This window comes from Crassostrea angulata, chromosome 10 (assembly GCF_025612915.1).
Source record: "Crassostrea angulata isolate pt1a10 chromosome 10, ASM2561291v2, whole genome shotgun sequence".
NCBI classification, from domain to species: Eukaryota; Metazoa; Mollusca; class Bivalvia; order Ostreida; family Ostreidae; genus Magallana; species Magallana angulata.
This window is the reverse complement of record NC_069120.1, coordinates 37,915,236-37,938,552: the sequence shown is the minus strand read 5'-3', so window position 1 is coordinate 37,938,552 and position 23,317 is coordinate 37,915,236. Positions and strand designations below refer to the sequence as shown.

General features: G+C 33.0%; 2 protein-coding genes and 1 long non-coding RNA gene across 7 annotated transcripts; 2 read left to right on the top strand and 1 right to left on the bottom strand.

Annotated features, from left to right (window-relative positions):
* The first annotated feature begins 255 nt into the window (after window positions 1-255).
* On the top strand, window positions 256-9,322 carry LOC128167242 (uncharacterized). Of its 3 annotated transcripts, none has more exons than XR_008241229.1 (15): window positions 256-478; window positions 1,714-2,232; window positions 2,723-2,852; window positions 3,990-4,277; window positions 4,442-4,657; window positions 4,774-4,842; window positions 5,042-5,821; window positions 5,947-6,051; window positions 6,160-6,276; window positions 6,676-6,785; window positions 6,915-7,022; window positions 7,251-7,326; window positions 7,576-7,641; window positions 8,352-8,438; window positions 8,702-8,748. XR_008241229.1 is itself a non-coding variant. In XM_052832838.1 (15 exons), the coding sequence occupies exons 2-15, from the start codon at window positions 1,729-1,731 to the stop codon at window positions 8,780-8,782; spliced, it is 2,724 nt and encodes a 907-aa protein (XP_052688798.1). In that variant the 5' UTR covers window positions 257-478; window positions 1,714-1,728; the 3' UTR covers window positions 8,783-9,322. The 3 variants fall into 3 exon arrangements, 2 of the variants coding, with proteins under 2 accessions (XP_052688798.1, XP_052688799.1); XM_052832838.1 differs by having other exon boundaries at window positions 257-478; window positions 7,576-7,628; window positions 8,702-9,322; XM_052832839.1 differs by lacking the exon at window positions 256-478 and adding an exon at window positions 1,102-1,301 and having other exon boundaries at window positions 7,576-7,628; window positions 8,702-9,322.
* A 3,994-nt stretch (window positions 9,323-13,316) lies between these two features.
* On the bottom strand, window positions 13,317-23,145 carry LOC128166664 (uncharacterized). 2 transcript variants are annotated; one of them, XM_052831965.1, is made up of 11 exons: window positions 23,081-23,145; window positions 22,226-22,677; window positions 21,947-22,088; window positions 20,842-21,108; window positions 20,550-20,740; window positions 20,432-20,465; window positions 19,448-19,522; window positions 19,110-19,135; window positions 18,948-18,999; window positions 18,326-18,505; window positions 13,317-13,744 (listed from the first exon to the last, which is right to left on the bottom strand). In XM_052831965.1, the coding sequence occupies exons 1-10, from the start codon at window positions 23,091-23,093 to the stop codon at window positions 18,366-18,368; spliced, it is 1,392 nt and encodes a 463-aa protein (XP_052687925.1). In that variant the 5' UTR covers window positions 23,094-23,145; the 3' UTR covers window positions 13,317-13,744; window positions 18,326-18,365. The 2 variants fall into 2 exon arrangements, with proteins under 2 accessions (XP_052687925.1, XP_052687926.1); XM_052831966.1 differs by having other exon boundaries at window positions 18,365-18,505.
* Window positions 13,908-17,251, top strand: LOC128166665 (uncharacterized). Of its 2 annotated transcripts, none has more exons than XR_008241164.1 (3): window positions 13,908-13,953; window positions 14,864-14,964; window positions 16,300-17,251. It is a non-coding gene; the product is annotated as an uncharacterized LOC128166665 (long non-coding RNA). The 2 variants fall into 2 exon arrangements; XR_008241165.1 differs by lacking the exon at window positions 13,908-13,953 and adding an exon at window positions 13,964-14,152.
* Window positions 23,146-23,317: the final 172 nt, after the last annotated feature.

Sequence of the window (23,317 nt, the reverse complement as noted above, 5' to 3'; positions counted from 1 at the left end):
CAATCCAAAAATTGGAAGGTGTTTTAAACTTCCTACTGATCAATATTGAGGTCAAATATTGGGTATCAATGATCATCACAGCATGTCAGCATCAACATTAGATTTCCGGGGATTTTTCCGAAGAGAGGGTAGCTTCATTTAAACATTGTTAATGTATAATCGTTTAAAATACACAAACCAGGTCATTTGGGTTTCCCCCTCCTGTTTACCTGAGAAATAAAAATAGATTGGGCCCCAGCCAGGTAGCATTAAGCGGCTCTATAAACAGGGAAGTTGTTTAGTGTTTTTTTCTCTCCTCTTACTTGAGTGCCTGATTTCAACAAACGACTCATAATATCGAGTGAATTCTAACTGCACGGATGTGATTTTATGGCTCACAGATAGAGTGACAAAAAAGTTAGAGAGAGAGAGATAGAAAAAGAGAGGATACAAACCACCACAAAAACCAGTTGTTTTAGACCAACACTGAGAAGTAAAGGTAAGACATTTATATTTCTAGACCACAACCTGTGCAGTTCTTGCAGTTTAATTTTTTGTGTGTTTGTGTGCTAGACCGTGTCATTAGAGTCAACCGTTTGTTTATTATATATAAACAAGGCTAGTATATATGTGAAGGTGTTCTGCAAGGACACCAGACATTCGTAGTGATGATACGGTTATCCATGATTAAATACAGAGTCAATGATTTCCATAAACATATCCCGTTCTTTTCGAAAAGTTAATTGTTTTCCGGAACTCCTAAATAAAAAAAATTAAAAAAAACCCAGAGACTAACCTGGGAATGCCTGTCTGATATGTGCGAGCGACAGGTCTCGTTCTTTCACCCCTAGTTCACAAGATTTAAAATGAATCTTGCATAGCATATGCAATAAAATTAAAGACCCAGGCCCATCAGGTAATTCATTTACATTCGTCTTTTAACTCATACAGTACGAATTCTAGCTATCACGTGTGACTTCAGTCAAATGCATTGTTGTTTCGATTCTGAGCGATGTAAGCTAGCTACTCGGTCAAAATTTTAAAACGACATTTCTCAAACCTAGATTGACGTTCAAAGATAGAATTTACTGAAGCGAGAAATCTTTGCCTGGTCACACTTGGACAAAGGCGGGTCGTAAATTGACCACAGCCATTCAGTTCGTTAATAAATAAATAAAATGCGGTGTGATCTCGTAGATAAACACGATCATTGATGGCGCGGACCGTCGTACAGTCATAGAAATGATATTCTTAATTAAGTGAAAGAGGAAGCTCTGGGAGGGATGTTTTAGGGAGATAGCGCAAAAGGATGATCAATCTACGTACGTTTGTTTTATTTTTTTAACATTTTTTTGTTTTAGGAAGTCTGATAAAAATCCACGTGCTTCTAATGTAACTTCTAATTATAATGTATTATAATACATGTATTTCAGGAAACAATTAAGTAGTTGCTCAGGAGGTAGATCGTATCTATCTTGAGGAGTTATCGATCGGTACATAAGATAGTTTGAATTTTTTTTTCGGAGCGTGATAAGAGAAAAACTTCCCTCTAGTTATGGTTTTGTCAAAAGCTGCTTTTACTACATAGCTGTGTTTTCATGAATTTCCTGAAGACCAGGAATCATTTCGTTAATCTAACTGTACCTTTGTACACAGTACCACCAGGAAACTATATCTTAATTCCACGTATTTTAATTATTTATTATTTTGTACGATTTTCATTCTTGTCTCCAGATACATGAATTCACCATGATCGAAGCGGTTGCTCTCTACTTTGTGTCTGAAGACTGCGGACAGTGGGCAAACTTTCTGAAGACGAAACTAGGAGAAAAGGCTTACGATATTCGCGTCCACGAAATCGAGGCTGCATTGGCTTTAGAATGTGAGGACTCTTACAAGGCCAACATCATATTGGCCAGTCCTGCGTTTCTAGAACTACCGAATTACGATCACTTCTGCTCTATTTCAAAACAGCAATCTCTAGTGGTACTCCTAGGTGTCGACGAGTCAGAATTCGAAGCTGCTCTCAAGGAAAGAGAAGCAGATACCATTCTTGGCTTTCCAATATTTGAAACCGAGGCCAACGAGAGTTCGGTGAGATGTCTTCTGGTGGAGATTATTGACCTATACGAAAGAAATGTTCCTACAGAGGACTTCATGCATCATAGTAATGTACCATACGACCTTCTCCCGGCACCCAAACCGATCCCCACATCGTCAAACCAATTACAGAAGTACATTATCAGTGAGAGGGTAGGTTTTGTTGGATGCTTAGTTCATGTAAACTTGCCTGCTATTCGGTTTTTCGAAGCTTTCTGTGGGGTTTTTTTCTCTCTAAGAAGCATTTATAATAAGTTAAGCTAAAGGAAAACATAAAAAAGGATATTTGTTTGTTTCAAGTGCATTTTCCCCCAGCGTTATCTGAAAAATAGATAAAACATTTTTAAGTGAAGCTCTATTGTTCAGTACCTCTTTCTTAGTACAGTGTTTGATCAGTAAGATGGATATAACTACATGTACATGTATGATAAATCATCGCCTCCTCATCATATGATTTTAAATTGGATGATGATGATGATGAAGTTGATGATGATGATGATGATGATGATGATGATGATGATGATGATGATAATCGATATGCAAATGATTAATATCAGAAGAACGACGGTCATGAAAAGATTGATATTATTCTTGTCGAAGGATCCTAATAGGGCTGTTTCTGATGTATTTTTTATTCGAACAGGACAGCAAATTATACTTAATTATGACGCATAAAGACGAAGAAAATATCCTTGTTCAAGACGAAAATAGGCCAGAGATGTGTGTCCAGTGCAAGTACTTGGGTAACGCTCTATATGAGGCCTCCCTTACAGGTATGTTATTGTTAACGGTTATAGAAAACTCTTTGGTATTAGTATAAAAAGGATGGTGAATTGACTGCGAGTATAAGAAACATTCTGCATGTGTGGGTTAAGTTTCGGTTCGGAAGGGGAGGAGTCGATCATCTTCAAGGAACAATAGGTTGGGAATTTGGTCGTCGTGAGTGAAATTTCCGTGCAGAATTAGATTGGTAAATTGCTTCCTATTATGATTTGTCAATGAGTTCTGTTCTATATACATGTATTATTATTATTATTATTATTATTATTATTATTATTATCATTATTATTATTATTATTATTATGAGAGAGAGAGAGAGAGAGAGAGAGAGAGAGAGAGAAAGTTCTCATACAATCACAGGTGTCAATTTGGTATTTCTTAAAGAAAACTAAACAAAAAACAATAAGGGTAACTCTAGAAAAGAATGTGGAAAGGGATCCCTAAATTGGACATGAACTTACGTGTAAAATCAGAACAAAGCGAAGACTGAAGTGATTTGAGTATCGAATTTCAATCGCACTCGGTTAGCGTTGGCTCTGAGATCTTATAAGGAATGTCGCATTAAGCATCGTTCATGCCCTATTGAAAGTAATTATGGCGAGATGAAGGTTCTATTCATCACGGTGACAAGCGGTGGTCAAATATAAGGCATTATATTCATTTTCTTATCGCCTTTTTCTTCCGCCTAACTACTTCCAAATACTTCCGCATTGAGTCAGCCCCGCCATTGTAGGTTAATACTACAGCTAAGACTGTCTGAACTTCAAAACAAACACGTTTTTTTCATACCTGCGCATTACCCCCCCCCCCTTTACCCTTCAATAAAAAGTATTTCAGATAAAAGCTAAGAGCCATAAATACCTAAATTCTGTTTTCCATCTTTCAATAAGTTTTACAGCATCGTCAAAAAAGAAATAAATGATTTATTCGTGTGTCTTGATATCCTCTCTGAGATTTTATATTTAAATGAGGGTGCACTTTACTCTTTACTTTGCCTGCATTTAAAAGTCTACCCGTATATTATATCCTAATATATTTAAATCGATAAGACCCGTATATCTTGATAGTTTTACATAAACAAAATCCAGCGTTAAAATTTTTTTTACTTTTAAATGCAATATTTTTTTTAGATGATTTCAATAGATCACAGTCGCTGAGGATAGTAACAACAAAACGAAGAAATGTTGCGACCCTGCAGATCGAACCCAAATCTGACCAATCAGCGGGCGACAAACTATCCCAGATCCAGGAGCTTCTGCACGCAGAGCTAGAACCGCTGACAGTGTTATGCAAGGCTCTCAGACTCCCGGAAATATCAGTCTCCTGTTTGGACAAGTTTTTAGCGGACAAATGTTCCAATTTCAAAATGTTTGATCCACTGAAAAGTCTGTCCTTAGGGGATAATCTAGCTGAAAAACGTAAGAGTCTTATTCGCTCTTAATCTTCTTTTGTAAGAAGAGCCGACCTACTATTATATTATTTAAGAAACTTCCTTCTCATCCACTCGTTGGTTTGCCTGTTAAATATTACTTTTCTTCAGAAATCTGAGTTATATCTTTTTTTATCTTCCTTTATTTTACAGATTCGGAAGAAAGTAACTGGCCAACTTTATTACATTTCGGCGCCGAGCTTGGTCTGAGCTTATTTTGTGATGAACTGATAAAGGTCCCAGGAATGGACAAAATATGCCACGTGACAAACTCTCAGGACGAGACACCTGGTCAGTTGGCGCGAAATCGCGGCTTCCTGAAATTAGCAGAAAAACTGGACATGCTTACTGTTACCCAGCGAGATAAGCGTTAGTGTCAGCTTGTTAAACTGCTTTATACTCAGTATTTATGGCTTATATCAAATACCGGTACTATGCTCGTACATGTACATCGGGCCATTCACAAATGCTCTCTTACATTTCAGGAAGTTCTCCAGCTAATAAGGATAGCGGAATCAGTGACAGTTTTGATCATATGTCTGTCGCCAGCTCGTGTAAGCATCAAGCAATCAATTATTTCCACTAAAATTCTTTTCCGTTAATATCATTAGCAGTAATAAATTTTCAAATTTAAATTCAAAATCATGTTCCATATCCATGAATATAAGCTTCAAACTACACCAATATTAGAGTTCCAAAAACAAAAAGCTTTTTAATATCTTGTTTTACTAAGCATAAGTATATGAATTTTAGATTCACCCTCTGGTCGTACTGTGGATAGTTTACTGGAAGATGACGCATATGAAATGCCCCCTCCAACACCCCATCAGTCCTCACAATACTACGTAAACAGTAACCAGGCAAAAGTTCACCACGCAGACGACGTGTTTGATTTACAGACAGCAGACGACGGAGAGGACGAAGTTGCGCCGCCACCTCCCCCAAAAATGAAGTCCACCCCTGCTCCTTGTAAACCAGTCCCTCGACCGCCTGTTCAATCAGAGAGATCTTCCATAGACTCAAGTTCTGGGGATTCTAGAATGTCCATCGATTCTAGATATTCCACCGATTCTAGAACCACAATAACATCGGAAACTTCCATGGAGTCGGTAACCACTCTAGATTCGGGAAAATTATCCGCAGATTCAGGTGACATCTTGTCCAGCGACAGCAGTGACGATACGACGATAGCAGACTATGTAGACATGGCAACTACCTCAAATTCCTACATGGACATGAGATCGGTCCAAAGGAACGGAAGTAAAACTAAACCCACACCTCCTGTAGTTCTTCCAAAACCAAATCGGTCGTCTGATTCAAGTGTAATTTTAACAAAAGAGGACGCAGCGGAGAGCATCGCGACTTTCGACGATGAGTTGGATTCAGGACCGACTGGTTCGGAGTATATGCCCATGAAAGAAGTACATGTACCACCCCATCACCTCAAAAAGTCTCATTCAGAATCTGTTGTGAATGTACCCAAACAGCTTCCGATCCCAGATTCAGAGGATTATGTCAATCCAACATCAGTTTGTAAGAGCATACATAACGCCGATTTACTATAATTAAATGAAAAAACGTTTCGGAAAACACATAAAAACTTTAAAAAGAATAACTTTTTGATACTAAGAATTAATTTATCTTTGTTTTGTTTTCAGCTCCTAGAATTTCTCCTCGAACATCGCTGATGTCACCGGTACATAATGTCCATTCCACCTCCGATTTGAAACAAGATACACATGGACATAGACCAAGCTACCTACGTGAGTTATTTTGCAACTTAACATACAAGTTGAGTTAAGTCTTACCTTGAAAAATTAACTTGTAGGATGTTTTTAAGATCTTGGAATAAAAAAATCATAATTTATTAGCATTTGGAGGAAGCCACGAAAGCAGGTTTCATGGATTTACTTCAACACCAGTACCTCACGAGAGGGCCATGTCTGAAAGTGATACAAGACATCATGGAGGATTCCATCAACGGATAGGTATGGAGATGAACAGACTCTATCAAAATATTTTGATTTCATGGCCCCGGGGCCATGAAACTTAGACGAGCTTACTTATGATCTACAGTGTAAGTCTCACTTTTACAAAAGGAACATATAGTGGAAAAGTGAGACTGAGATCAAAAGTGAGCTCGTCTAAGTTTTATGGCCCCCAGGGCCGTATCCTAACATGAATTCGTCGCACAGTTCGTAGTTTCTAGAAAAGTATTTTTAACTATGATCTTTTGACACGTGACTGGTCGTGTATGCTTTGATTTCATAGAATAGTTACTAAAATAGCGTTTCTAATAAAGTATCTTTTTTTAATCAAAATTAACTAAATTATACTTCAAGTGTAAATAAAATAGACGAATAATACTTTGCTTTACCTTCATGAAGGTTCTCCTGTATCTCCACTGGCCCAAGAGCAAATGTCGGAGAAAGCCCACCACTACAAGAGAAGTAGCAGTGTTCCCAAGAAATGCGTTTCTGATGACGACATGTCCTTGGTAATGATTAAAAAGTGCATTGTTTTATACTGCGATGATTTTTTTTTTTCAATTCTGAATGATGATGTAAAATGAATATCTTAGTACTATTTTTTAGTTTCTTTCTTTCTGTTTTCATCTTTTTTTTAGAATAGAGGTCAAGGATTTTTCAGCAAATTGAAATCTAAAATGGGGGGTAAAGGAGGGAGGAAAATGTCTTGTCCACCAGAGGCAATTAAGGAGAGCTTGGATAAATTTGTAGGTTCATTTTTATATTTGTTGTTATGTCTCTGAAATTCTAGGTAATAAATACATGTACTCAGTAGAATAATATGATAATAGAATTTAATTTAGAACAACGTCAGGATATGTTATTTGATATTAAGATTTTAAAACATACTGTAATTCTAAAGACTATGTTAAAAAAAATGCAGTCTCTTTGGAGTTTGATCGATAAATTTTAAAATGTTGACATTTGTTTAAAAGAACCAAAGAAACCAACAATTGTTGAGGTCATCCGACGAAAATAGAATGTCGAACGCCAGTACATCCAGCTCATCGAGTGAGTAGGATTCATAGCTTCAAAGTTATTCATAAAAAAGGAAATATATTTTAATCATTTACTTGTACTTGTACGTGTATATATTGGTTTTGTTTTTAACGAAAACAATTGTTAATTTGAACAATTTAATTCAAGATCATTGTAATTCAAATACTATAGCAAAGAAGAAGTTAAGTAAGGTCATTTGCTTATTTATTCTTAGTTCTTTATTTCATACATAAGTCTTTTTTTATCTTTTTGTTTCTCAAGGTCATTCAAGTTATCACGAAGGTCAAACCCACGATGAATCGGGTGCAGGAGAGGTAAATTCATAACGTAGGCATGCTTTTAGATACTTAATTTAGAAATTGCAAAGTAGCTAGTAATTTTAGTACATTACTTTAACTACTAACACTGCACATACATCACCTATATGTTTCTTTTGGAAATCTATTTAGCAAACCATTGATTGTTTTATAAATGCAGCATTTATGAAATATGAATGAGGAAATATTTTTTTTTTCAATATAAAGTTAAATTTAATCGGAAAGGACCCTTATAATGCACTTGAATATCACTTTTAAAACACTTAACAATGGTTAATGGATGTTACAGCACGCAGTAACATTTAGCAGAAACCGTTTGTTTGCGACTTACTCATTTATTACATGTAGTAAATTTCACTATGGCTGATTTCAACCAAATTACAATTTACTTCCTTCTAATAAAACGGGGGTTATGTTTTGTTTGCCTTCCTTCATGTCTGAATGAACCGCTGTGATCAAGTCATGTCTGGGTTTTCTTATTCATTTACAAGGAAGTAATTCATTTTAAGTGCGAGTTTTTATCAATATAAGTAGATTTAGACGAGTAAAATGAACAAGAAGTAATTACATAACTTAGTAATTCTATAGTCACTGCACACACACTGTATAATATCCATTTACATGTATTCAGTTGTATTGTTTCAATTTATTCATGAAAATATTCTAAAACGTACATATTAAAACAATTTTTAAAAAATCCATTCAATTTGATTGTTGAAGGAGGGTGATGTTCAAGTAAGACAGAAAAATACAAAGAAAGGGCTTTTTAGAGGTAAAAAGAAGGATGGAAGGCATGAATCTACTGCAGTAAGTATTTGTTTAAACAATTACGCATACTTCAACATCACTGCTACGTACTTAATTAACTGTACATAAAACAAAGTTCAAAAATATTAATAGAAATTATACATGTAGCACCAACTGAGCATTGGCTCTATGCTGACCAGGTTTATACGTTTGATGTGGTTTTGTTCGATTTTAGTCAATAGATAGGTACATGCAGTCACTACATTCCTCAATACTGGTTAAAACTGCCAATTATTTTTAAATAAAAGCAATTTTTTTTCCAGAGAAGGAAGTCTGTCAGAATTGATAAAATGAAAAAGGACAAAAATCTGCAATTGTTGGAGCTTCCTGCTAAACGCAAATAATTGATATTTCTACAAAGTGTGATGTGCAATATTATATAAGTAACAATACTTCTACAATTTGAAAAAATATGAAAAACCTACAACTCCTTGGAGACAACTCTAGTTCTCCAACTTAGTCATTTTTTATGGTAATGATTTGTACATATCACTTTTTTTTTTTATATATTTCTACAAAGCATTAACATAACCAAGTAAACGTGATATTTAATGTGCGTCATGATGATGATGATGATTGTGGTTAAGATGATGATGATATGTGTGATGTGTGAACAGCATTACTTACTTTACTTTGTATGTGATGATGTAATATTTATTTTTAACTAAGACTGTCTACTAGTATCTCTCTACAATGATTATATCCGTCATGTATATATTATTTTTATTTACGCATATGATGTTGTTTATGTTGTGATTATGTTGTGTTATGAACAATGCAGAGTAATCATTTTTCAAACATGTGATATTGTCTGCAGCCAGTCATATTTCATCACCTAATGTTCGCTATTTTTGTAGCGTAATAAAACTACGAAAGAAAAAATGCGACCGAGTGATATTTTGTTTTTCTTTTCTTGAAATTTCAATACAATCGTGATCGACCATAAACATTTTAAAAAGATCTAAGCACCCCCAGTAAGAATAAATTCATATTGTTAATATACTAATGTGTGTATAGGTATATTGCCATTTAACCTTTACATACATGTAGAATAGAGTGTGCGTCAAAAAATAAGGAAGATATATAATTATATATTTTAACTGTAACTGGTTGTTTCTTTGTCATAAACTTTCGATAATGTTTAAATATTTCCTTACATGAAAATTCACCAGTGACTGTTCTTCAAATCTGGCAAACTCTTCTTTTGTACCGAACTCTCGAGAATCAAAACCTCGCGATATGAGAATCACATTTACATCTTTAACACATGGTGCCATGTGTATAGCTATCTATATCATTGCGTATTGTCTTTGTCTTTGCTTTAAACCCGAAGGGAAGGGTAACAAAAATGACTAAAATCTTCATTACATGTGTCATACTTACATATATGAATCGTTTATCATAAGCTTTTGATAAGTAACAACAAGAATGAAAACATTTTAACAATGTCAGTTTAAAATAGCATAGTTGACATTTTTCGCAAAATAAGCACTACGTTAAAATACATGGTTCCTCAAACTCAATTTTCTTTATACGATTGTTTTTCAGTATTTTTGATTTAATGATTGACAAACAACATACACAACAATTCTGCAGTTTTAACGCCAGTTTTAACTTCAGTGCAAAAAGAAAACAAATCATAATTGATCACCAAAACTTTTTCCAGATTTCTGGTTTCTTAATTCTTGACTTATTGTCTGTTGCCATAAATTTGGAGATTTCTTTTATCTATTTCAGCGAACTTGAGGCAAAAATAAGGATGCTTCAACGAAAGTCCCTTTTCTGTTGTTTTCCTTGTAACTTATTTTTCTCAAGATCAACTTAAAAAGGTCATTCCTCTTTCCAAAGGGACAGAGTTAAGAAGGAAAGAAACTAGATGGGAATGTTAAAAAGGCTTCTATAAAGAGCCTGTGCGATCCAAACTTTTACAGTTTAGCTTCCTGATATTTAGTCAAGTTTGTTCAACCCATGACTCTAACGGACCAGGAAGGAGTCATAATGAGGGTTCATACTAGTAATAATTACAGAAAACAACTTTTGGGAATTTAGCGTTAGGGGTCCTGGACACCTCATGCCTTTAACGTTTTATGACAGTACGTCACAGCATAGCGATTTCTACCCAGTGTGCAACTGTTCATATTTCCAAATATGGATGTCTTTTTCAGTACAGAATTGGGTATAACATTAAACTACTACTGACCATCAGATACGTACCGAGTCCGAATAGACAAGGCACTTTGTTTTTATGAACATTGATACCTTTTTTATAGAAAAAATTTGTTTTTCTCGAAAATTAAAGTTTTAATGTCATTTTCAAGTCAAACGCATGCTAGGAATATATATATATATATATATATATATATATATATATATATATATATATATATATATATATATATATATATATATATATATATATTTCTTAGAAATCTAAGCAATCCTCATCAATTTTCTCCAGAAAACTTTACCATGAAAAATGTGTTAGCACTTCAAACCAGATTATATGTACATGTATATTTTTGCATTAAGCCTTGATAAAAATAAAAAAAATGTACTTTTCTTAGATCTGAAAAGTTCTTCTTTTAGTGAGAATAAAACGTTTATGTTTTCCATTTCTTCCTGGACCTAACGAAAATCAGGTTTTCCCAGGTATTTAACGCGGAACATGAAATCAAATCCGTAAACAAAATCATCTTCCACTTATCACTCTTACACTTTATTTCCCTGTCCTGAATGCAAAGTGTAAGACTTCAGTTTTCTACTCCAGAGATCGATATGCATGCTCACGTGAAAGTGGATTTAATTACTTCACATGATGTTTACAAACATCTTATAGAATCCCATGTCATGCACGATAAGTGATGATATTTCCGCATTTCAATATGTAGCCGAGAAATCAATAAATACACAAATGTTAGGTAATTGTAGGCTATGGAGGATAGAAATAGTCATAGTCAGCGATCAAATGTTTAACAAATTGCATCTACATTATATAAGAATAAGATCAGAAATTTTAGCAGTTAATGTAGTTATTGAAAAGATTTTCAAAGATGTTCTTTTTAAATCTATTTTATGTCTTCTTTCCTGCAGTTGCAGCTATCCGGAGAATCTAATCCTGGGGTTAAACAATTTGGAAAAACATACTATAAATATGTGCTGTTTTTGTTTCGTTGCAGCGGTTTATGAGAGAAATATTTCATAAAAAGACAGCAGTATAGTTTACCTGGCTTATTATTTATTATAACCTCTTTGAAAAATCATGCATCCCTTTATTTTTATTTTTATTGTCTTTGAATGGTTTGGCCGATTCTAGCTGAAAATAACAGGTTACACCAGGTAATTCTTAAAACCTTGTTAGCAATACAATGCATTGAAAACAAATGATAAACACTGTGCCGGATAATTATGCCAGTGCCAAGGTGGCATTTTTGCACCCGCTTAAGGCGCATTTCTCTAAAATTCCATTTATGTCAAATGATAGACCATAGTCCAGAGAGTATATAACCACCTTTGACTTAGGTGTATCCTTTACCTTTAAACATAAATATCCCATAGGAAAAAAAAAATTCCCTTAGGAAAAATCACCTTCCTGTGGGAATTTAACAAAATCCTGTAGGATAAAGACATTTCCTACAGGATTTAAAAGTTATCCTGTAGGAAATAATTTTCCTGTAGGAAAGTATAAAATCCTATAGGAGGTTTTACAAATTTGATTTCCTGTAGGAAATTGAAAAACTCCTGTAGGAAAATAATATCTTTCTCCGTTGCATGATGAAGGTGGAAAAAACAAAACAAATGTCCTTTACACAATTTAGATTATTGAGAATCAAAATTTGTGGTCATGTTGTATATTTTATTTGATAAAATGAAATATTTCGGAAAGGACACAAAGCTCCTTGTCAATAATAGGGCATTTAGTTCAACAAAGTGTAAGAATAGAAATGCTTGTAGTTTCAAGGTCTTTGTTTCAATGCTTCTATTTATAAATATTTGAACAAGGAAGCAAAATAATCATTTTTTACTTTAAATTCCCACGCGTATATATAAAGGCTTAATTCCCAGAAGGAGGAATAAATAGGCCTAATTAAAATAGCATCAACAAGAGAATGAATGAGTTTGAACGTGAGCATACAGAGACGCTTGGCTATTTTGTACCATGCAAATATCCAAAGATACGTCTCTTGTCAATAAAAATCATAGGCAATTAACAAGGCTATGATTGAGGGTTTTGTCCATGGATGTAGAAAAGCTGAACAACCGAGTGTAAATAGTTTGATTTGCAATTATAATTACATTACCAAACTGTACATGTATAATCAAGAACTCAAGAACCCTAACTCTTTCATTGGGTACGAAAATGAATGGTAGTATAGATGTGGTTTAGTAAAATCATACAAAGAGATTTAGCTTGGAGATGATTATGTTGGATCTAATACTACTAAGAGCAGTAGAACAATATAGATACTGTAGTCGTTTGATTCCCTCTTACATATATTTTACACGCCGATAGTAAACCGAGAGTAAACTCCCAAACAATTATCTTGAACTTTTATCCATGCGGGATCGCATCCCCAGAAAGCTAGCATTTATACATGAATTATCGATTAATCAAGCCTGTGACTTGTCCCCGCCACTAATACTGGCAACCGTGGCGTTTGACATGTGCATGCACAAACCACACTTTCATAAAGAATGACCTGAAAAATAGGAGGGGGCCAAGTTGTAAATTTTGAATTTATTGGGTGGGTGTAAATACAAAATGTTCTAGTTTAAAACATTTTGTAAATTTTGTATTTACACCCACCCAGTAAATTAAAATATCACACCATAACACAGCTACGAAAATAATTTCATATAATTTTTTTTTATGTTTTTATTGTTCTTGTATCGATACGTTGTCATGCCGTTTCCTCAATGACTTGTACCAGTAGATGCCACATTGTATTTTAAAACACTAGTACTACACCACTATTCTCCGGTCATTATTTGAATCAAAACATGATTCTCACACATCGTTGAATTCCGTTGAGTCCATTTAAACACGCAGGGTTTTCTATAATTGTCAGTTTTGTTAAAAAATATCACTATTATATTGACACACTATTTATAGAGTCTTTGATTTTGTCCTTCTTTATATGAAACTACATAAAGCAACACACTCTGCAAGCAGTTCAAGCCAATCATCAGAAAACATAATAGCTTTTAATAGTCAGTGAGAATCGAAGCGCTGCTCAGATCAAGTCCCCTCTTGTATTTCCTGGAAGGGACAGTCTTTCTCTCTCTCGGAGACTCAATCGTCTTCCTGACTGCAAAACACAATAATGACAAAAATAAGTTGCATTTATGATACTAGTACACACCTCACAGCCTTATTAGCATAATCGGAACCTTTCTGGTTTTTATATTCACGAAAGAATGAAAAACCCCGAGAAAGTCAAAACTTCGTATATCTCGGGATTTTAACGTGACCATTCTCATACTCGTGAAAATCGAGAGAGGAGTTTAAATGGAAAAAGTAAGTAAAAGTTTTTGTTTCTTATATTGGCAAGCTTTTAAATTATTTAAAGTTGCAGAACAATTGTTTATTAATGTGAAGTCGAAGTTTGGGGTGATTAGCCTTATCTCGTTAAATTTTGTTCAGCATGAAACAGTCTGAACAGCAATCCTCGATTTTGTCAACAGTCTAAAGCGTGCTAAGGAGTAGTCATTCGTCGGTAGGAACATACTTACTTACATTGTTAAACTACTCAAAAACTCTTTTAAAAGCCTACAATGCATTAAGTATAGTACACATGTTACAAAAATGTCGATAATTAATGGTCGTTTTGAAATGTGACTTGAAATACATGTTTTAGTATGAAATGTGTATGCAGGTGTATTATAGTCAGTTTTTACACATATTGTTACGTAGCATACGTTAAAACAATATTGTATGTTTTTCCTACAATATTGAGTTTGTATCAACATTTCCATACAGAATTTCCTCGACACGTACAATGTACACTGTACATGTGGTTTTGATATCTGTATCTCATTCAAACTGTTAACTTTATGTCTTATTTATCTTTTAACGATGAGAGTGTTTATGAATCAAAGGTCTGAATTGGTTATGTAATTAAGAGTATGAGAGAGAGATAGACTCAGAGAGAGAGAGTATGAGAGAGAGAGAGTATGAGAGAGAGAGAGAGAGAGAGAGAGAGAGAGAGAGAGAGAGAGTATGAAAACCATAACAAATTTGATAGTTATATGTCATTTCCCACTTAATGAGTTGTTATAGCTGTTATCATGGTAATGTTTTGACAATGTCTCAGATACTGCATGTGCCCATAATAAAGTGTAATCTAGGACACACCCTTTTGTTTTGATAATGACAGCATTTAGCTTTGTAATGATAGCTAGTGTATCTTTTTTCTTCTAATCTACAGATTTACCTGCGGCTTCCAGATGATCTGAAGATCAGGAATATAGAAAATATTGTCAATTTGATATTGCTAATGACCCAGTCAAGTCTGCTGAAGCCCAGAAGGTACTTCTTTGTCATGTAATAAACTTACAACTTGTTTTCCATATGTAGATATATTTGGTTTAAGCTGATTGAAAGCCAAGCAAAGTCATCTAATAGCTACAATATCTTGTTTAAAAGGGAATTTCAAAGGTTTATATGGGCATCTTGTTGCAAATCTGCTTGATTATCTGTATTTTAAGGGGTGGGAACCTCTGAAAGGAATACCAGGAGTTTGAAAATATTATAAACTTTAAGAGATGTGTTTTACACTCTCTGAGATAATGGGATTTGCAGAAATCCCATGAATTTCTTATGCTGGAAATATGTTTTTCAGATTAGTTTTTGTTATTGACGCAATTATATTTTGGTGTACATAAAATGTTGATAGTTGAAACTCATACAGACAATCATATGTTACATAAGTGTTACATAAGTGTTTATGACTTTGATCTTTGTTCAATATATTTAATATCTTTCTGTCCACTGGATATCTAAATATCTTTGAAGTTACACCATTGAAGTTACACATTCATTACATTTATCATGTGTGTGCAGAATTGATTGAGCCAGGTTTCCTGATGTTGTCATATAAGTGATACATTGTACTGCTTTAAAAAGTATATATCACTTGTGACTTACTGGTATATTAGTACATATTTCATTTGTAAAATCATTTGACAAATTTAAAGTGTTTTGTAGTACTGAAATGTTTTTATGGCTTTTAAAATTACTGAAAGTACATGCACATGATGCAACTATCTTTTGACGCTGTATATATAACAAAAAGAAACTGTCAGCTGGGTTTAAAATTAGTGGCAAAATGATGTAATACATGTATGTACAATATTATATAAATAGTGCCTGTTTGGGAGGGTAACAGTCGAAATTGACACCCCGAGAAAACCATTGTCAACCGACGCGAAGCGGAGGTTGACAATGGTTTTCGAAGGGTGTCAATTTCAACTGTTATCCTCCCAAACAGGCACTATTTATTTTGTTATACTGAATGTCTTAATTTTGAAGAAAATTTTACTGCGCTATTATATAGGAATAACGTAAATTCTACAGCGAACCGTACGTGCATAATTTTCGCGCATGTAGCAATTTGTAATGTTACCCGTTGCTAAGTGCGTTGCTAATGCTGAGGGTAATAGAACGGATTATGAACTGCGTCTTAACCAATCAGATTTCAGTATTTAACATGAAAGTATAACAATAGAAAAGATTACATTGTTAGTAATTGCACATTCTATAAATAAAGTCATTGAATATATACATGTAAGTATTTGATGAGTGCACAATGTTTGCAAACATTACATGTAATTCTCTTAACACTTTATGTTTATTCTATTTTAGTTTCCAGACCATGACATTAATGAATATTTCTTGAATGGAATGCATGAGGATTAGAATGGAACCTTATTCTGCCTTTTTATGGAGCCAACCACAGAAGAATTTGTTCTATACACATCATTCATAACATTCTAATTTATGTTGCATAACTTTAAATGTTACTGGATGAATTGTGTTCACATGATGAATACCAGCAAACTTTTTATCGAGTGCACTTAATTTGTATTTTTCCTACCCATCCATCTAACATATGTTTTTATATAACATATTCATATACATGTAACATTTTTGGAAACAGCTATTTTTTTAAAATTGGAATTTAGCCTTACTATTTTGTACAAGTTTTTTTTTAAAAGGACTTGGACATTTATGCATAAAATGATTTACTTGCACATTTTGAATAATTGACCATAATTTGAATGTTAGAAGTCAAGTTATAAGAGAGATACAGAGGTAAGAATTTATTGTTATGTAAACAAAGCTCGAGTCTTATGTTTGTTTACAAATAATATGAAGTATGAAATTACCATACTGATTCGATGTGATCATAAATGATATTAAATGAAATTATTAATAGAAAAAAGCAACATATGAATGAAACTTACACCAATAAAACCAGATGTAAATAATAACAAGACTCGCGCTTTGTTTTTAAAACAAAGAATATTTAATTCTTTATCTTTCATTTAACTCAGTATTTGACTTTCAAAATTAGTATTATGATTTTTTTTAGAATGATATATGCAATTTCATTAATTTATTTTTCATTTTAAGAAAATTCATTTTAAAAAAGATCTCTTACAACCTGTGTATTTTTTTTTCAGTTTACATAACAGTGTATAAATTGAATGTAGTTGTGTAGATTTATACATGTACCTACAAGCAATATACATTTAATATTCACCAGGTACATTACCAGCCTACTATATTTGATAAATAAATGTACTTCTTTCATGCCTTTATCATGCCTTTTACTCATTGTTATATGTATTATTTATAATTAAAATACTTTGAAAACTTTTCTCAATTTATTTATTTTAATAAGATTAAGAAACGGACTATAGTTAATGCACGTTTTCAAGAGTTGTCTCTCTTGGGGACAATAATGAATGCTCCCCAGGGTTCATGACCCTGAATATTGAGTAGGCTGTGAGGTGTGTAGTAGATTGAATAAATAAATGTCACAAAAACAGATGAAGCAATGCAGTTAGTACAAGACAAACGGTAATAAATCGACCGTTCAGAAATTGATAGAAGTACTGCGTCATATATATGGATAATTTCTCCTGATTTTGGTGTTAATTCTAATAATGCTAGTCAGAGATTGTTGTGTCAAACAATCTATATAACAATGTGCCTATAGTTATGTCAGTACCAAGGTGGCATTTTTGCATCCGCTGAAAATGCAGTTTCGTAAAGTTTCATATATATATATATCAAACAACAAACTATTGCTTATGAAGCACTTTTGTTTTTAGAGTATCCCACCTAACAAATGAAATATAAAATTTAAAAGTTTGAATTCTATGGGAAAAGGACCAACATTTCCATAGAGAGGAGTGATCATTTCTACAAACAAAAACTGAAAAATCTGTAGGTTTCTATAGAAAACTCAATGGATTTCTTAATTCTTTATGAGTTTTGTTCACATTCTACAGGATTATATATCCATATGGAAAGTACTCAAATCCAATAGGATATTCTTTATATCCTATAGGTAAATTGTTTTTTCTAATAGAAAAAACACTCTTCCATCTTTAATAATCTATTAAATTTGAATATCCTACCAGGCAAATGGGATGCATGTTCAACAATAACAAAAGTGGCTATTAACTCCTCTAAGTAATGGTGAAAAATGACAATAACAAACCGTGAACCATCTCAAAAATCCATAAAACAAAATACAAATTCAAAACAGAGCAACACGGACCTCCAAATAGATAGAGGTAGGATCATGTGTCTAGGTCTATCGAATTAATGATTTTTGTTGTTGTTGAAAAATTGCATCTTGAGCGGATAACAAGGATACCTTGGCACAGGCAAAATTTTTCGGTACAGTGTTATATACTTCATGCAATTTTGTATTTTCCTCTGCTTTTCCTTCTTAAATTTTTCTTCAGTGTCTTTAAAACATCCAGAAAGAAACTTGCATGATTTTTTCCTGAGCTGTCCGTGGAGTCACTGTCATTACTTCCGTGTATTCCACTGTCTAAAACAGGAAATAAAAGAAATCCTCAGGTACGCAAATGTTGGCCAGGTCAGTAGTAATTAGAAAAAGCATATTTATTTTGAAAATCTTAATTATCCTTTTTCATCAATGGCAAAATGTTCATGTCTCTGTCGGTGACGATGAATCACTAATTATACGTATTATGATTGTGCGGTCAAAAAAATTTGATTTTTTGTTTGATTTTTATGGTTGGATTTAATGGGATATTTTTCAAAAGAAATGGCACATTTTGTTGAGAAAATCAAACTCAAACTTTGAGACCTTATATCTTTTAACGCATTGTTATATTTTAACTTTGACATCTTAATTTTTCGTATTCCTTTAAAAAATCAATTTCTCCCAAAAAAATATTATAACTAAAATATCAACACTATCTAGACCTCTTTCCAATTCAAAATAAAAACTATTATCGATGACATACCTCGGTTGAGACACTTGGGTGGCGCAGAACGACGTCTGATAGATTTAATATACTGCAAAAAAATCACGTTTGGAGATATTTATTTTGAAATAAAAAAAAATTGAAATAAACTTTCACTCATATCTCTTTGCGTGAAAAGGGAATAAATTTAGGACTATTTACCCTTCTTTCAGGAAAATCATTCCGTTCTTAACATGAAAAAAAAACAACAACAGAATATGAAAATGGAATCGTACTTTTTAATCGTTGATCATGAATTACAATATAACAGGGTTTTTTTTTAAATTAAATAAAATGAATCATTACTTGAATAGAAGAAATATTACGAATACTATGAAAATGGAATCGTACTTTTTAATCGTTGATCATGAATTACAATATAACAGGGTGGTTTTTTTTTAAATTAAATAAAATGAATCATTACTTGAACCGAAATATTACGAATAATATCTAGAGTTTAAAACATTTGAAGTTAAAAAAAAAGTTGAAGTTACATATACCAGTTCTGTGGTCTTCTACGTTGAAACTACATGTAAGGTACGCAGAAAACTCTGGCTCAGGTTCGTCTTCAATCGCTAAAAAGGAATTGTTAATATCAGTAATTTCGCTGTTTATTATGCGTTTCACCCTTTTACAGTCTTGTTCGTTTACTTAATACATGTACTTATCAATGCATTGAATTTTGAATATAAAATAATTTTTAAAACAGATAAGTACTGTAGAAATCATTCTTTTATATTTTACATTTACTGTAATTTCCTTTTTATACGCGAGGTTTTTTTTATTTCCGCGTAAAATAACGAGAATCACTCCTCGCGGAATTTAAAACATCGCCACTATTTCTTAAGAGTTGTGAGCTATAAGAAATATGAATAATGTTTCGCATTCGCGATTCTATATTCTCGCGATTTGATAAGAAACAGCGAGATCGCGGAATTAAGTATTTGCAAAATGTAGAGAATTTACAGTATCGTGATATTTCCATATCACTGGGTTTTTTTTAATTATTTGTTCGTTACGTGTTTTATACATGTTCGCGACTATCTGGTAAAGATAGGTCATTTCAAAGTGTCAGTATACAAATGATAACATTTTATCATTTGCTTGTCATCACATTTAATGTATTTGATTAGACATGTACAGACAAGTCAATTCTTATCCACTAAAAAGATAAAGTTAACCTTGAATAGTATTGTGATTAGAGGAGTGGATTTTTTTAGCTTTTAAATTCAGAGGTCTGTAAAATGATCATGACACTTTCTATATCTGATAAATGTAATATTTGCGTTCAAATTTTATCAGTGTTATCACATAATGTAAACTTTTGGCTATACAGACAAAGGTGATGATCTAACCCAGGCCCAGAGAAGTCAGGGGACGAAATCTCTGAAAATATCATCAGATGGCATCTAGTGCAAGATCTGAACACCATATGAGTGAGAGTGAATGACTGAGAACTCCTTTTTAAAGAAAAAACCACTTACGTAATTCTTCATAATGAGATGCACTTTTTGTATTCTGGAAATATTAAAAGAAATAAAAATTGATTTGTTTGACAAAAAATCAATCAAGCTCTTTTTTTTCTGAATCATAGCCCCATACCTTAATACCTTCTGCCAACACAGTGTGGCCTGCCTTTGATGCTATTTCGCTCGGAGTTTGATTGTCTTTGTTTATCATCTCTCTTGCTGATTTGTAACCCGGATATTTCATCAACGTTTTACAGAAATCACTTAATCCGTATTTGGCAGCGAAATGAAGAAGTGTGGGATACAAACTAAGTGCTCTATCAGCTGATAAAAAGTAGCAACACACATTTTAATTGCCATCCATTTTTTTATATGATCATATTTTCAATGATAACTGATTCTTTAATTTTGGTTTTAATACTAACCAAAAATAGACGAATCATCTTCTTGCTCGTTTTCCACTGCTGCTAGTGGAAACAGGGTTTTCCAGTTTGTAAACTTTTCAGTTAGAATTAAATCTAAAGCTTCTAGATCATCCGTTTTCATCGTAGAACACAGAAAGTCAACGGGGCTAATGACGTCATCCAATATTTCTGAGAGCAATTGCATTTTTGATCTAATAATAAACGATGTCTTCCCTAATGATTTATTTTTTACCAAAACCTCAACTGTGACTTCTCCGTCCAACATTCCTAAAAGTAATCAAAATTTATCATTATTGTGTACTTGCGTGATTTTATAGCTCCTTTTTAGCTTACCAGGGCTGAAGGTTTAAATAAGTTTTACCGATCACCTGATGTTTCTCGTCCTTCCGTCTGTTTGTTTGTTCGTCCGTCTATAAACTTTTTATATTTTTTTCTTTTTCTGAAATAACTGGGCCAAATTTAACCATACTTATACAAATTATTCTTATGAGAAGGGATTTGTAAACTATTAAAAATGCGCTAAATCCTTTTCAAAAGGGAGATAATCTTAAAACAGTGAAAATAGGTGTATGTCTTAAAAAAAAAATTTCTCAAGAACCATAGCACCAAAAGTGCCAATATTTGCACAAAGCTCGTATAAAAAGCAAAAATTGTTAAAACTGCGACCTTCGTGCCACAATTAATCTATGGCCAAAAGAAAGGTTAAAAGTTTAACGGAGAAATATATCGGGAAAATGTTTTTAAATCTTTTTCTCAAGAACTACAATCCTACAATTTGATTAATTACTATGAAGCATCTTGAGATAAATTAGATAAACGTTTATATAAAGTTAATAATTATTAATTTTCCAATTTTGAGGGGTTTTCTTTTATATATTGACACATAGAATGATAAGATGGGTAAGTTGATGCATGTCTAGATAAGCAGGCTAATAAATGTATGGCAATTTTCGTGAGTTTAAACAATAATTTAGAAAAGTATCATATTTAAAAGATGTTCAGGTGAGCAATTTGCTTCCTTTTTTTATATCTACATACACATAGAATGCTATGATGTTTCTAACCCTCTACAAAAACAATACATCAATAAGTCACTTTGCCTTACCTTCAGGGCAAAACTTAAAAGATCTGTCGTTTAGTTTGATGACAGACACTGTTCTGCATCCACCATGTTGGTGACGGAGATTTACGTTTAAATGGTGCTCGTTTTCTGGTTTCTTTAATGTGATGACTATTTCATCCTTTGCCTAAAATTATGGAGTCGAATATATGGAGTAGTATTTTTTTCATTTCTAAATATATCTCTATGGTTTCTGAAAAACAGTTTCATTTCATATCAAAATGATAATGACTTAACCATTTGAAAACAAAATATCAAAATTACCGTCCAAATTCTTTTGGGTGTCAACTTGAAATTCACTAGTGATGGAAGTTGAGGGGTGTTCATATTTGTCATATTAAAGATCTCAAAACACTTTTGTGAAAACTTGTCATCAGTTTCATCAGTTGTAAAACATTTCCACTGCAAAATTCCAGGGCACTGGTACTCCAGTATTCGTTGCGTGCTTTTGTTTTGTAACTCAGGAGCTTCATGGTGAAGCAAGATTTTGTATTGGAAACCACGCGTCACTTCTTGTAGACAAAGTCTTGCACGATTTTCTAGTTCTTCTAACATTTCAGGAGTTAAAATAAGAACAAAAATTAAGTTGTGTCTTGGAGATCGTCTTAAACTTATATTGTGTTTCATGACTGTGCAGTTGAAACTTTTGGAGAAAGATGCAATGAGATCACATATACTCTCGCCATCGTCGGCATAGTAAAGGACGACTCCGTTATCTATAACGTAAGTACCATGTTATATATTTAGTATGCTTTTATTAATCTCTTCATAATTTTTGCTAAGGATCAAGTTTCTCGTACATGTAGACATTGAGAAGCGTGAGGTTGTGTTTAATACTGATATTAACGTTGACAATAAATCCCTATACAACAAAGAACGTTTCTAATTATGTTTTGATTGAACTATGCTAATCTTATCTACATTTCTTAAGCCACTCTTAAATGTTTTCATTGTCTGTTCCAAGTAAATAATTTGAATAATGGATATACATTGTACATGTACTGATTTTTTGTAAATTAACAGTCTTTAAGTAATTCACTGCAATGCCATTCTCTCTCTCTCTCTCCCTCTCTCTCTCTCATTATTTTTATTAATAATTTTTATTAAAGTAATACTTACTTTTATGATCCATGTTGTGATATGTAGTCTATATGGCCATAACAGCATGTTTTATTGTGATAAATCAAGATAAAGTTTAGAATATCTATTTGAGATAACATGTAATGAAGGGAAAACACCATTTATATCCACCTAAAACCCAGATAAAGTGTTTATTCAGGTGGTCATTTTTCTAGTTTTATTTTTAACAATGACATGGGATACATTGAGATCTTAGTGTGGATGAAAAGTCATAAC

Excerpts from the sequence above, each read along its gene's own strand:
- LOC128167242 (XM_052832838.1), top strand. The coding sequence starts at position 1,729 with ATGATCGAAGCGGTTGCTCTCTACTTTGTGTCTGAAGACTGCGGACAG. Across the intron at positions 4,278-4,441 it reads GGATAATCTAGCTGAAAAAC|ATTCGGAAGAAAGTAACTGG; the intron begins GTAAGAGTCTTA and ends TTTATTTTACAG. Across the intron at positions 7,023-7,250 it reads AGGAGAGCTTGGATAAATTT|AACCAAAGAAACCAACAATT; the intron begins GTAGGTTCATTT and ends TTTGTTTAAAAG.
- LOC128166664 (XM_052831965.1), bottom strand. Across the intron at positions 19,523-20,431 it reads ATCTCATTATGAAGAATTAC|CGATTGAAGACGAACCTGAG; the intron begins GTAAGTGGTTTT and ends ATTCCTTTTTAG. Across the intron at positions 19,136-19,447 it reads CGTAGAAGACCACAGAACTG|AACGGAATGATTTTCCTGAA; the intron begins GTATATGTAACT and ends TTTCATGTTAAG.